At 38.3% G+C, this 15,346-nt stretch overlaps 1 protein-coding gene, 1 long non-coding RNA gene and 1 other non-coding gene across 3 annotated transcripts; all 3 read left to right on the forward strand.

The window, feature by feature from the left end:
* Positions 1 to 1,806: 1,806 nt before the first annotated feature.
* On the forward strand, positions 1,807 to 3,916 carry LOC105147881 (uncharacterized). The gene is made up of 2 exons (XR_015545680.1): positions 1,807 to 1,913; positions 3,388 to 3,916. It is a non-coding gene; the product is annotated as an uncharacterized LOC105147881 (transcript).
* Positions 3,917 to 4,708: 792 nt separating this feature from the next.
* On the forward strand, positions 4,709 to 6,834 carry LOC147908944 (uncharacterized). The gene is made up of 3 exons (XM_087407816.1): positions 4,709 to 4,986; positions 5,182 to 6,244; positions 6,298 to 6,834. The coding sequence occupies exons 1-3, from the start codon at positions 4,709 to 4,711 to the stop codon at positions 6,832 to 6,834; spliced, it is 1,878 nt and encodes a 625-aa protein (XP_087263942.1).
* A 3,810-nt stretch (positions 6,835 to 10,644) lies between these two features.
* On the forward strand, positions 10,645 to 14,026 carry LOC147908945 (uncharacterized). The gene is made up of 2 exons (XR_015545587.1): positions 10,645 to 11,451; positions 11,971 to 14,026. It is a non-coding gene; the product is annotated as an uncharacterized LOC147908945 (long non-coding RNA).
* The last annotated feature ends 1,320 nt before the right edge of the window (positions 14,027 to 15,346 follow it).

The raw sequence follows: 15,346 nt of genomic DNA on the forward strand, positions 1-15,346 counted from the left end.
GAATTTATGACCGTAGTACATAATACGAATGGAAAATCATAAACAATTAATCTCCTGTCAATTATTGCGTTTTGACACGATTTATAATATTCTGGGAGGGGTATATTACAATTTATTACAATTTATTAAAACTTATGTTATTTAGAATGTTCCCATGCCTCCATGTCTCCTGATACACGCCTGACGTCGAGAGCCGAGAGGCCGAGAAAGCATATTTCGGTTGCTCGACGCTCGCTTGAGTGAAACAATGTTCTCTCTCGTTCTCAGTGTGCCGACAAGGCAAGCAATAAGAACGTAGTGCAAAAAGGACAGAACGATAATAGTCGGCACGCTTCTAACTAACGAAGTCACACGGACACGGGACATGCTTGCATTGCTACCGGTTGCGCCAGGCTGCCGAACGGTGGCGCTAATCGCGTGCTGCAAGCGGCCCGGAATTCGCATCACTGGACGGACCGCGTCCGCAGGCGGCGGCGGGGGTCGGCAGACTACGCTCGGCGGTCATTCATCCCGCGCCACGTCTTTACTGCGATGCGGACGACTACCTCCGCTACGTAATTTCCGGCTACGTAATTTCCCGCACCCAGGACATCTTCGTCCCCCACACCGCCATCCCCGCGACGTTAACTACTGTGACGTCATCTCTTTTCCTAGCGACATCACCTTTTGTGACGTCATCCACCTCCCCCTCCGTTCTGTGACGTCATCCCTCTCGTCTAGTGACATCACATTCTGTTACGTCATCCCCCTTCTTCACCCTGTTACATAATCCTTCTCGCCTAGAGACGTCACGTTTTGTAACGTCATCCCCCTCGCCTCACCTTGTTACGTAATCCCCCTTGCTTAGCCCCTCCCCTCCTCTCAACTGCGACGCTAGCGCCGCCTGGTGGCAGCTCAGATGACTGTATCTGTGACCCAGAAAGATCGTCATTGTTATACTACTCCCATGATACTTTCATTCAGTTTGAGTAGCTCGTAGTAAATGATGCCTTGTATATCCCACTAAATGCAGAAGATTGCTTTGTGACCATGGATATTTCGCTTTGATGTAGATGTTGATGATTAGTCACCCATAACTTTTTGCATTTGGAATTATTAAAATAGATCCACTTTTCATTGCCAGTCACAATGCGCTACAAAAAACTTTGTTTTTTCTGATTGGCGAGCAGAGAAATAGAAATGTTTAAGCGATTTGCAATGGCATTTTCGATTAATTCGTGTGATAATCATTTTCCATCCTTTTGAATCTTTCCCATTGTAGACATTTGAAAACATCCATCGGAGTAACATTTAATGCTGCCGACAATTTTTGGAAAGAATTTGAGCTGGGTTTTCTTTTATTAATGCTTGCAATTCGGTGTCTTCAAACTTTTTTGGCTGATTTGAGCGTTATTTATCATTCACATCATAATCACCACTCTTAAATCATTGAAATCATTCTTGGCATATTCTTTCTGATAAAGCAAATTGTCATAAGCTTCGACAAGCAATTTATGAGTTGCAGCTGCAGTTTTTTTTCAAATCAAATAATGAAGCAGCACATGTCGAAAAAATAACTTATCGTTCCATGTTTAATGATAAAGAAAATGATACTGTTCGCTTAAATCTTTTTGCACTGAATTTTATTGACAAATGTCTAACCTCTAAAATGTAGTCAGCTTCAGATGTCAAAGTAAATTACACTTACAACCAGCGTCATCTAATAAATATAAGCCGCAGAAATTAAGTTTAGTATAAAACACAGTTTATTTCAAAAATATATATAAAAGAACATTAGCTGATTCCTATGCGAATTAATTTCAGACAATGATATCTACAGCATATATGAAACTTCTGATTAAAAATGGAATGTTTGTCCTAAGTGGAAGCCAAAATCAGAAAATTCAAAAAATATCTCGAATACTTGAAGATGAGTAAGTAGAATTTTGAATTATGTAAGATGCATTTATAGTATAACAATCTATCTTCTGGTTTTCAGCATATTAAGAACTTAAGAGCAAAGTTTATTTTACACAATAATTATTATTTTATTTTATAAATTTATTTTTAAAAAATGAATAAGCTTTCTTTAAAGTGAACGGAATCTTTTCAGTTTCTTACATATCTGTTAATTAATTTGCAATCCTTTTCTCTCTCTTTCTCTCTCTCTCTCTCTCTCTCTCTCTCTCTCTCTCTCTCTCTCTCTCTTATCACTCTTTTAAAGAATTAGAATTCTACAAAGTTTAAATACGTCAGTTTTTTTTGCTGTATACAACAGAAAAAAAAATTAAAGAAAGATATACAGTATGTCAAGTAAGGTCGTGGTCGACCTTATTCAAAGCTAATAAAAAATATCGCCCTAAATTTATCACGAATCCATAGAAGGCCTTTGTCCTTGATGCACTATCAAGGAAGATTCATTAAACTTTCTTAAGAGAATCACATTAAGCGCCATGAGTATCAAATACGCATCAGCTATGAAGCTATGTTCCTATGCACTTACTTAAAAATATCACAATTAGTGGCTGCTAAATATATGAAAAAGTCAAAATCATTCGTACAGAAGTGGGTGCGATAATGTGGCAAAAAATGTCGATGTTTTACCGGAACGTGGCTCGATATGCAAAGTGGACAAAAAAGACGATAAAAAAATAGTGAATCTGTTTTCGCGGTTTCCTGGCTTAACACTGCGTCAAAGACGAGAAAAATTGAAGCAGAAAGGTTTAGATATATCGTACGAAATCTATCTCAAGGCTAATAACATGAAATGATGCAACACCACACTGGTCGACCACATTCTTATTTGACTTACTGTATATGACTGCATAAGAATGTCAATATATTTTGTATTACAGAGAACAGTTGATATTCCACGCGAATATCCACAGTGATAATTGCAGCAGTCAAGATCAGCTATCAGAGTTTAATAAAGAAAATGAAGCACTACCATGTTTTAATCCTTCGAACAGGAGTACGATCAGAATGAATCACTCGCAGGAATACAATAAAAAAAGAAAAGAATATCGGTAAATATATTTTGATAAAGCATTTACGACTATTCATAGCACTATACCAGCACAATGTACTATAAGAACTTATAAATACTTCGTTATATTCTAGCAAAAAATTAATATGATACGAAATAAAGAATGAGATATTTTAATAAATATAATTATATTATTAGCAAATAAAATAAATCTAATAGGTATAATAGAATACGTATAAATATATTAAATTAAATATATATAATAAATAAATATATAAAAAGTATAACAAAAAAGATTTTTATCTTTAACACTTTACAAGGTTTTTACATTAATTGTAATACCTATTAATAGATTTACTAGTGCTATAATGTAGACTATTGTATATTAATCATTAAACAATATGATTTTCAGATTATTGAAGCAATTTAGCAATATCGTTTTTTTTTTACAAATACAAAACATATATGTGGAATATTGGTCCCATGAAAAAATTTAAAAAATTGATGTGGGCGCTAATTTCAAAATATATGATGACGATGTTGAACATATTGGTATCAAAAACTCCTTTTCAAGTTGAAAATCGGTATAAAACTATCCCTCCCCCCCAAAAAAACAGTTGAGAACAACTCTAAATCAGGCAGCTCTAGACAGACTATACCATTCAAAGAATTAAATAAAATTGCTCATTGGGATGATATTGAGCCCGAGGAGTTGCGAAGTGGGAGGAGCGTTAAATATCCTAAACTGAATACAAGAATGTTGGAAGAAATCCGTAATGATAGTGCTTACTCATTCTACTGAAAGCTCATTGCCAAAGACAAAAAAAGTCGAAATCAAGTTCTGTTGATAAAAGAATGGAATACTGGGAAAAGAAAGAAGCGGCAAAAGAAAGGCGTCACTAAGAAAAGTTAATTCTAATACGGGAATTGTTCGCCAAACAACAAGAATAGCGAGAAATAAAGTAAAATAATGCAAAAATACAAACAGTATTGGAAGAACCAAAGAAAGAACAAATGTTAGCGAATTCCATAGGACGCATTTAATGCGCACTGGTGTACATTAAAACCGTCGTAGACAAAATAATGTAAAGATATGTTTATACATAAACATAGAAATCGATTAAATCCTAAAATACTTAATACATTTTATTCTACTATTAGATAATATATGTATTTTATAATTCGAAATATGCACTAGTATGCACTAGTGCTTCCAACTGAATTTGTCATTATTTAGATTAAAATTTAATCATATGTTAATATTGAAAGTTCCTACATGTTGACTAAAATATTGGATGTGATATGTAATTGTAATTCTTTGTTTTTAATATTAATCTCTTATAATTTTGTATCTTTAATACTTATATGTCTTTGTTTTAATATTAGTGCATTCGTATGTATATATTTTATTTTTTTTTGTGTTATACTTTATTTTTTTTATTCGAAAAATTGATGTAATTGCTTAGACTATTAAGTACAAACTAGTATAGAAAGTTAACTTACTATATATTGGGAAATCGCTTTAACGATACGCTATCGCCGACCACAGATGCTTCTACCACCGGCACGTTCATCTTCCGCGTGCTTGATTCGACAAGGAACAGTTCAAGTATTCCCTACGTCGCGATCCCTCCTCAACAGGTTATGGGCCCAGGCAAAGATTCGCGATAAGTGTTCGTGTTAAAATGACAAAGCGAGAGAGGTTCTCGGTGATCAAGTGCATAAAAGAAAACGACACTCACGATGAACGTGTCCGCTATGAGCCGCATTGAAACGCTCAATAAAGACAACTACACCTGGAAAATGCAGATGCAAGCAATATTGGTGAAAAACAACGCATGGAAGTATGTGAATGGAACGAACGTGAAAACGGAACTAGTTGCCGACGACGACGGGATATCTGCCCAAGCTCGTGCGGAATGGGACGACAACGATAGCAAGGCGATGTCGGATCTCATCCTTTCAATTCACCCGAGCGAATTGAAGCAGATCAAAGGCTGCACATCATCTCGAGAAATTTGGTTGGAGATTGGAAGGGATATATCAATCCAAAGGTCCCGCCCGAAAGGCAACGCTGCTGAAACGCCTCGCATTACAAAAAATGGCGGACGGGGAAGACGTGCGCGAACACATTCGCACATTCTTCGACGCAGTGGATAAACTGAAATGGAAGTGATCATAAATCCCGATGTGCTCGCGATTTTATTATTATACAGCCTACCATCGCAATATGAAAACTTCCGATGTGCCATCGAGTCGCGCGATGAATTACCTGCACCGGAAGCACTACGAATTAAAATAATTGAAGAAAGCGACGCTCGAAAAAAGGACAACAACGCTCTTGTGCAAAACGCCATGGCGGTCAAGCCTTACGCAAACAAAAATTGGAAGAACAAAAAGAAGGCCGCACCGAAAAACGAGGTGGACAAGGAAAAGTCTAAGCTTAAATGTCCCAGTGGCGGAAAAACTGGACACAAGGCGGCCGACTGCTGGCATCGAGACAAACAATTAGCCAAAACGGCCAAAGATATAGGATTCTTTGCGACGCTCGCGACGAAGCCATTGCTGCCCGAAACGGACGAAGCGCACGAGACGCGCCGAAGACTCGCGGAGACAACCGAAGGCGAAGTTTCCCGAGCGATCGCTGAGGACGGAGAGTGCAGACCGCCGCAAGCGGGGCCACTCGGCGACAGCGTCCGAAGTTTCCCGAGGGACACCGAAGGCGCGACTGTAGCGAACCGCAGCGGAAATGCGAAATTCATCGCAAAACGTATCGACGGACTTTATTATCTCGAGGGAAATGCGCGACCGGAGTGTAGACTGACTTTGCACCGCAAGATCCAAACCGGAACATCAACGGATTCTGAGATCGTGAAATGGCATCGGCGCCTAGGACACCTGAATCTGAAAGACTTAGTGAAGTGCGATCGCGAGAATAGAGTGCGAGGACTGCGCTTGGATAAATTCCATGGACCGCTCGAATGTGAAATCTGCACCCGAGCAAAAATGACTAGGCTTCCTTTCCCGAAGAACTCAAATAGAAAAACGGAATTGTTGGAGCTCATTCATTCAGACGTTTGCAGGCCCATGCGCGTGGAAACGAACGGCGGGGCCCGGTACTTCGTGACCTTCATAGACGACAATTCGAAGTGGTGTCACGTGAGGATGATCAAAAGGAAGAACGACGTATTCAATTGCTTCGTAGAATTCAAGGCCTTCGCAGAAAATTCTACTGGAAAGAAGATAAAATATCTTCAAACGGATAACGGTCTGGAATACGTGAATACTATGAATTTATATTCTATGAATTTCTGAAAGTGAACGGAATTCAGCGGCGACTCACTGCACCCTACAACCCGGAACAGAATGGAACGGTGGAAAGGAAAAATCGCACGTTAGTGGAGATGGCAAGGTGCCTTCTGACGCAATCTGGATTAGCCACATCATTTTGGGACGAGGCCATCGCCACGGCAAACTATTTGCGAAATCGGTGCCCCACACGTAGTCTGAAGGGGAGGACACCGTACGAAAAATGGAGAGGACGCACACCGAACGTCAGCCATCTCAGAGACTTCGGATGCGAAGTCTATGTCCTGGATAGGACACCCGGCAAGGGGAAGCTCGAGCCTCGATCTACGAAAGGAGTATTCATCGGTTACTCTGATACGTCAAGAGCCTACAGAGTTTGGCTACCGGAGGAAAAGAAAGTCGTGATATCCAGAGATGTCAGATTCATGGAGAATAACGCAAAAGATTCTACCCGTATTGAATCTGTGCCGGGAACGTTCAGTGAAAAGCAGGCCGACGATCCAATAGACGGGCCACATGAAGTGGACATCGAGCTAACCCCCCCCCCCACCAATAATTAACGAAACCGTACCAGAAGACGAGACAGAGGAAAACTTCGAAGACAGGCAATCGGCGGCGAATGAGCGGGACGTCGTTGCACAGAGAGACTCGCAGGCAAAAAGGGGCCGAGGCAGGCCTATCATAGTGTGCACTGGACTGAGGGGAAGACCCCCCAAAAGGTATCATGAAGCTCGCATCGCCAGCGAAGAAATGGAACACGCCTTCTCGGTGGAGATCCCCATACGTCAGGCCATGGATTGCTCTGATGCGGATACAAAAGCCAGAAGTGGACTTTCACGAAACGTTTGCGTCAGTAGCACGTTTGAGCTCGATTCGTGCTCTAACCGCGGTGGCGGCGAAACATCAGATGTCGATGCATCAGATCGATGTGACGACGGCCTATTTGAATGGAGACATTGACGAAGAAATCTTCAAGGAGCTACCGGAATTTCTGGAAGAAACCATGCAGCGAGTGGCTCAATCTGGCATGGTATCAAGAGGAATCGAGGATAAGGTCAAGAAGATGCTAGACCAGATCAGGACTGGCGACATGGTGTGCCGCCTAAGGAAATCCCTTTACGGCCTGCGCCAAGCTGCACGAAGCTGGAACAATAAAATTAATGAAGCCATCAAGGAGTACGCATCAAGGAGGAGGCATTCCTACCGAAGCCGATCCTTGCATATTCCGAGTAAATCGAGGGGGAATCACACTTTTAATTGCCGTATATGTCGACGACATCGTGATCGCCTCCGACAGCATCAAGGAGATCCGTAACCTCAAACAATTCTTTGCTCAGAAGTTCGACATCAAGGATCAAGGTGAGATTGGGTACTGCATAGGACTGGAGTTCAATCGAGATAACGGAGGTATCTCGATTCGCCAGAAGGGTTACATCTTAGACGTTCTGAAAAAATTCGGGATGGCCGACACGAAATCTGTGTCAACGCCTATGGACATTGGGGTTAAACTGACCCGCCCTGAGGGCGCCATGGAGAAGAAGTATGCCGAGTTGCCCTACCGTGAATTGGTGGGTGCTTTGATGTATTTGGCCACTGCAACGAGGCCCGATATTGCACATGCCGTGAGTTTTCTGAGCCAGTTCCTAACCAACTACAGACAAGAACACTGGACCGCTGCAAAACGCGTTTTGCGTTACTTGAGAGGGACACCGGACATCGGGATTACCTACGGATATGGCGGAAACTCAGTCATCGGTTTCTCGGATTCTGACTGGGGAAACTGCCTCACAGACAGACGGTCGTACATCGGATACATATTCATGTATTAGGTGTTGGAATTAATTCGTAGCGTTTTTAAATGAAAGAATGTTATTTATTTCACATGACCATTAAAAAATACATTAATGAAAGTACTTCCCATCACTTGTAAAACGCTACGAATTAATTCCAACACCTAATACAACGGAGGTGCTGTATTCTGGGAATCGAGGAAGCAAAGGACAGTGGCTTTATCCTCGACAGAAGCCGAATATATGACTCTCACCGAAGCCTTTAAAGAGGCCATTCATTTAAAAGGACTACTGAAATTTCTCAATTCAGAGGACCCGCCAGAGGTCATCGTTTTCAGTGACAATCAAGGAGCACTGAAACTAGCTGAGAATCCGGTCTTTCACGCTAGAACAAAGCATATCGACATACCATTTTGTTCGTGAAACTATAAATAACGAATCCTTTCAGCTGCGTCACGTCTCAACGGAAGAAATGGCTGCAGACGTCCTAACGAAAGGTTTACCGAGATTTAAGCACGACAAGTGCCGGAGTCTGATCGGCCTCGGCGAAACATGAGTAATAGTATCTCTTTTGGTTCGATCGCGTATCGAAGGGAAGTATTGGGAAATCGCTTTAACGATACGCTATCGCCGACCACAGATGGTGCTTCTACCACCGGCACGTTCATCTTCCTCGTGCTTGATTCGACAAGGAACAGTTCAAGTATTCCCTGCGTCGCGATCCCTCCTCAATCAACACTGTATTATATAATTTTAAATTACAATTAACAATCAAACATTGCGAGGAAGTTACAAGAAAGTATTAAAAGATTACATGTTTATGAAATAAATAAGGGATATATGTTGAAAAGTAATCAATACGTATGTTATAAAAAAAATATGTTATAAGAAGAATTTTGTTTTTTCTTAAAAAATTTAATATGTACTTATTTACCACAGAGCAAATAAATGTTTGATAATTTCATACACATTATACTTTTCATTTCACCGAAAAAATACGTTCATCAATTGGTTTCTTTTTATTTCCCCTAATAAAACTTTTTCATCTGTGTCTTCATTATTATAATCTTCATTGTTTTCTATATCGATATTAATATCAAAATCATCGTTGTTGTCTATGCATAAATTATGTAAGACATAGCAGGATATAATAAATTTTGATATTTTATTAATAGTATGTAGATCTATTTAGATTAGTTGTCAAAAACGAGCTTTTAAAAGCCCGAATGCATTCTCTATCTTTACTTAAGTTGCACAAAATCGTTTATAGAATTTTCATTGCTTATCAGATAGATTTTTGTAATCTCTAAAAGGAATTATTAATCATTCCCTTATGGAATATAGAATCTCCCAATATATGAAATTTTCCTTGTTCGCATATTTCTGGTAAATTTTCATTAATATCTGATAACTTCAGGACACGTGGATTTTCGCTATACCAGTAAAAACATCGACGAATCTTTTGCGGATATCGCATATACCTTGTAGTGTTATTGATGGAATATCGTGCCTGTTTACATAGGTCGATTTAATTTTATGTTGTGGAATACGTACTTTGATCGATGTACAATCAATGCAGCCAAGTACCTGAGGAAAACCTGTAATCTTAAAATTATATATACTAGGTGGGGTGAAAAGTAACCTCCTTGGGAATGAAAAAAATTTTTTTCTTATGCAGAATCTCGCCCAAAATATGGCGTGTTCGCTCAGTACTAATCTTTGTAGCATCTGCTAGCTCGCGCACCTTCACTTTCCGGTCAGCCAACACCATTTCATGTATTTTTTTGACATTTTCCTCGGTAATACCGCATCGGAGGGCCTGCCGCTGCGGACTTCATCGGTAGTGGAGTTGCGGTCACCACGAAACTCTCGAAACCAATATTTGACGGTGTAATCTGACGGAGTATTAGCCACATAATATTTATCCAACTTTTCTTTTGTTTCCTTCGCCGTTTTGCCTCTCAAAAAATAATGTTTTATGAGAGAACGAAAATCGTTTTCGCAAACACGTTAACAACAATCAGCTCTCAAAACAAAACTAAGGGCAGTATCGCACTGCCACTTGGCATGTCTGCCTAAATATGAACGGACTACAAGGCACCATAAACTTTTTTGCAGTAGTGGCGCATTCTGGCGGTCAAGGAGGTTACTTTTCACCCCATCTAGTACTTTATAGAACTAAATGTTACATTTACTTTTATAATGTATTAACAAAAAGAAAGCAAAAATAAATACATCAATAGAAATTTGATTTATTCAACATAAACTCTAAATGTAATATTTAAATTAACATACTTCGAAGAACTCATTTGCAGTGTGTTTCTTTTCACCAAATTTGATTACATTCGGAATCAAGTTAATTAAAAAATTCATTACGTTCAGTTATGCTCTCAACGCAGTTACAGGAGGGCATACTCCAAATCTCTGAGAGACATTTCTTAAACAAACTTTATTCAGCAAAACAGAGTGATAAATCACTATTTGCATAAATGTTTTATGACAGCTTTTGATGTACGTATGAGGCTACGGTCTATTTAATGCTACGAATGCTTCGAAGCATTTTTTGATTGGTCAATTAGTAAAATTCTTTCTTTCGATTGATCAATCAAACGGTTCAAAGTATTTGTAGCACCAAGTAGACCTGAAATATAGCATAAAAATGACAAAATGTCCAATTTAGCGGAGGTAGGTTCACTATCTCCATGAGTTCGATCAGACCGAATTAGATAGTTCTATCAGACCGACAGAATTGTGAATCAACATAAATATCAATTATTTTATAGACTGTATTTCTAGAAATACGAAAATGACTTTTAAACTGTAACAATAATACACATATATGAATATATGTACAATAAATCTGTTTTGTATAATAAACACTATTAATAATATTAATAATAATAATAATAAATAAAAATAAATGTATTAATAATAATAAAAAGTGTGTATAACCTCTTTATCTGTATACACATGCACCAATTCAATAAAGTTTTCCATATTGCGAGTTTTACGTGGAGTTTTAAAACATTTATCATCATCACTGATATTAGATGATGACGAAGACAACAATTCAAATAGTTCAAACTCAAATTGAACTTTGAAATTCTTTACTTCCCGCCATATTGCACTGATCTCGTAGCCACTCGTAGCTCGTGTCGAATTCTTGCACTAACGTGAAAAAATTTGGCATTAGGAGTCCTAGTAAAACAGCGCACACTGTTTTTTTGTGCACTAAAATGTCTAGAAAAACACATTGCCCGCGGCGAGTGCGCACCAGTGCAGCCAGTGAAATACGCTATTAGCGAAATTTCGTGTCCGGAGGGAACGACGGCGAAGCAACACGCCATAAGCGGACTTAGCGAAATTTCATATCCGGAGGTCACGACGGTAAACTAATACCCTGCGAGAGGAGTTAGCAAAATTTCGTGCCCAGAAATCACGACAGCGAAGCAATACGCCGCGACCTACCTCATAATTTCAGGACCGTCACGACGACGAAGCAACACGCCGGGATCGGACTTAGTGAAATTTCATGTCCGAAGGGAACGACGACCAAAAATATTGCGTTCTAACTTTGTGAAATCTCACCCTCGGAAGACGTAATCGCAAAGCAACACGCCACGAACGGACTTAACGAAATTCGTGTCTGGAGGTCACGAGGGTGAAGTAATTCGCCGCGATCGAAAATTTACGAAATTTCGTGTCCATATGTCACGATGGCGAAACAACATGCCGCGATGTAACTTTGTGAAACCTGATCTTCGGAGAACGTAACCGTAAAGCAACTCGCTGCGACAGGACTTAATGAAATTTCGTGTCCGACGTAGAAATACGCCACGATCTTGCAACCGCCCAAATAAATTTGAGTTAAGAGAAATAATTATTTTAATTGTTACACATTTACAGACGAACATGGAAAATAGAGCCAACCTATCTATTAAAATTACGACGGAAAAAAATTTTCGGGCGGCGGAGAGAGAGCGAAACAACCAAGGATAGCAGATGGCCATATCAAGACAACCGATACCGATACCGGCCAAGTTGTCGACAAAGATGAGCCGGTATTAGGAAATAATGGTAACCGTTCGAATTTGGACAAGGAAAATTCCGTTAATTAATATGCGACATAATAGAATTGATATACAGATTTAAGCTAGACAATAGACGTTGATATTTATATAAGTATATATACAGGGTGTAGAAAAAGTCCTGGACTCCTTAAATATCTTGAAAAGTAATCAGTTTTGAGAAAAATGTTTTAGGATTGAAAATGATCTATTGACAAAAGTTGTAAGGTTGAAAATGATCTATTGACTGATTTCATCAATTTGACCTTGGATGGCGCTACCAAGGTTAAGTCAAATTGATTTTTTTAAACGAAACACCCTATTTTTGATTTTAGAATTTAATATCTGAGGTTGGGAGCTTTCCAAAACACTATATTTTTAATCCTATTTTTAATCAGTACTTTTCAAGTTATGAGAATTGAAAGTTACGGAACCGCCGGCATTAGCATTATCTAAGATATTACGTAGAAATTGCCCGACTGGATTTATGAGTTATGTTGAGTTATGTGCCCGCGATATCTGTATCTCTATCTCCTCCTCTCTCCTACCCTTTCCTTTTCCATCCCTTCTCCCTCCTTCCCTTTCAAAGCTGGAGATCTCTTCTGTCAAGTTCACTCTTTCTGTTATCTGTGATTGAGAAGATATATTTTTTCGTGATACTCCGTTCTGAGATTGCTTATCGCCACATAGTTATCTTCATTTATGAAGTATTTATTTAAAATATTTTATAATGTTTACTGAACAGGAGCGTATATTCCTTTTAATGATGCGAGGATGGGGTGATCGTAGGAGGTCTTACGCACATGTAACAGAACCTTTTAATCAAACTTTTAGGAATGAGGACAATGATATGTCTAAATTGTTATTCGTACTGTACAATGTTTTGAAGAAATGGGTTTTGTAAAAGACCGTAATAGACAAGGTAGACCAGCAATAGCGACAAATCCTGATAAAAGATTGAATGTTCTACAGTCTTTTATCGAAGATTCGCGTAATTCAATTCACAAAGTTGCACAACAACACGACATCCTATGTCAGTTAATAAAATTCTAAAAAAGGAGAAATTTCATCCATGTAAGATATTATCTGGTGGATAAAAATATAGGATATTATAAGTCACAAAAAATAGACCGAGCATATAGCGCGAGACGGCAGTCACATTCGAGAAGGAGGCAACACAATTGGATTTTTCATTCTCTCTCTCTAACAGAAGAAAGTGGAGAGTGAATCATGATCATGTCTACTTTCTATGTTTATGAAGCAAATGCATGATTGTGCACGATGCACCTTCTCTCCACTTTTTTCTGTTAGAGAGAGAACGAAGGATCCAATTGTGTTCCTTCCTTCTCACTCGCGCCAGAGATCGATATCCTTGTCTGACATATGGCAATGCTCTATCTGTACTAGGTCTATGGGATAAACACATGAGACAATTTTGAGAGGCTAATATCAAGATACCAACGTTATAACATTTAATTTAATATAACCTCTTTTTTCAGACAGTTCTGACATCTTTGAATAATAAAGTTTTATACTAATCATAAGGATCTTGAATTAATAATTACTATTCCATTACAAAACATTTTGTATATACAGTCAAGTGGTTTAAGTACTGCATTATATGTGAATAACGAAATGCACCTGAAACAATCATTCTTGCCGAAGATGTCCTGGAAAGATTTTGTACTGTCTTGGAAGCTGCCGTTCTTGTCAGTATCCTGAAAAATGTTTTGTCCTGAAAGCTATTATTCTAGTCTGTATCCTGGAAAATGTGCTGTTTATTAAATGTTTTAGACGATAATCTGGAAAAATATGCTGACCTGGAACTTACAGCGCTGTGAAAATTCTGAAAACTGCAGAATTAGAATTTCCTTTAGAAGAAAAAAGAATAAAAATATTTCATTAAAATGCGAAAATAGTTTTGATATGGAAAGAACAATGAAATTAATAAAAGGAATTATCCGTTGATTTAAATTTTATAAACAATTGTAAGATAAGTTTATATATTTCCAACAACTCGATATTTCGAAGTTTAAAAGCCGCGTTATAAGCTTTGCATTGCTTTGTCTAAAGTAACATCACGTCTACCGATGTGTCCTTGGTATCAAGCAGCTGATCCATCAGCCGATCGACAACAAGATCGCAACAAGATTGTTATTATGATTCGTTGTATTCCAATTAGACCCAAACGACGGAACCGATCGAAGATACCAATCGCGATGCGAGAAGTTATCAGCATTCCACGAAAATTATATCAGCAATTTTTGAGCAAGAAGTGAGAAAATATTTTCACTTTGGATTTGTCGGTTTTCTAGTAAGACATCGAATAAAGAACAATTTACAGTCCACAATCATATTAGTGACAACATATTGGCTATTGTTTACCTACAATTAGTATTCTTTTTTCCTTCAGTTATATAAAGAAAAGAAAAATTTTGATCAATTGATTCTTTTATACATTATGCATTACATGTTAGGTGAAAGTTTGTGCTACGACTTAAACTCATGGTACTTACACTTCGTTTACATGACCTGATTTTTGTCGAAGTTATACTATTGATATGTTAAGGCCTATACACAATATAAGAAGTATTAGTATTAATATTAAGATTTCAACTTATCTGATACCAGTTACTTCGGAATACATGGTTTCTAATATAGATCGAAATCTCGATATTTATTCCTGTTCCTAATATTGTGCGCAGAGTGCATTATAACTACATTATAATGTACATACATTTATTCAAATAATGTACATTTGGTATTGTACAGACTCGAAATCTGCCATACGCATATATTATGGCAGATTTCGGGTCTGTACATCTAAATGTACATACAACCGGTCACTAAAAGATAATAATAGTTTTTCTTCGATGTATTTCGGAATTCCAGTTACTCACCGAGTAAATGATTGCGTTCAACAGACTTAACAGTCTTGCGACCGTTTCATTATTCGTTCCGATGATTGGATTAATCAATAAAGTAAAATCTGTTGACGAATCATAAAACGATTGCAAAATTCATCAAAGAAAAAGGGTTAAAACCTTTTAGTGATCAGTTGTATGTACATTTCGATGTATAGATCCGAAATCTACCATAATATATACGAATGGCAGATTCCGAGTTTGTACAATCCAATGTATATACATTTGAATATACAGATCCGAAATCTGCCATAATATATGCGTATGGCAGATTTCGCATCTGTTCAACAC

This window comes from Acromyrmex echinatior, chromosome 7 (genome assembly GCF_024713525.1).
Source record: "Acromyrmex echinatior isolate Ae372 chromosome 7, ASM2471352v2, whole genome shotgun sequence".
Taxonomy (NCBI): Eukaryota; Metazoa; Arthropoda; class Insecta; order Hymenoptera; family Formicidae; genus Acromyrmex; species Acromyrmex echinatior.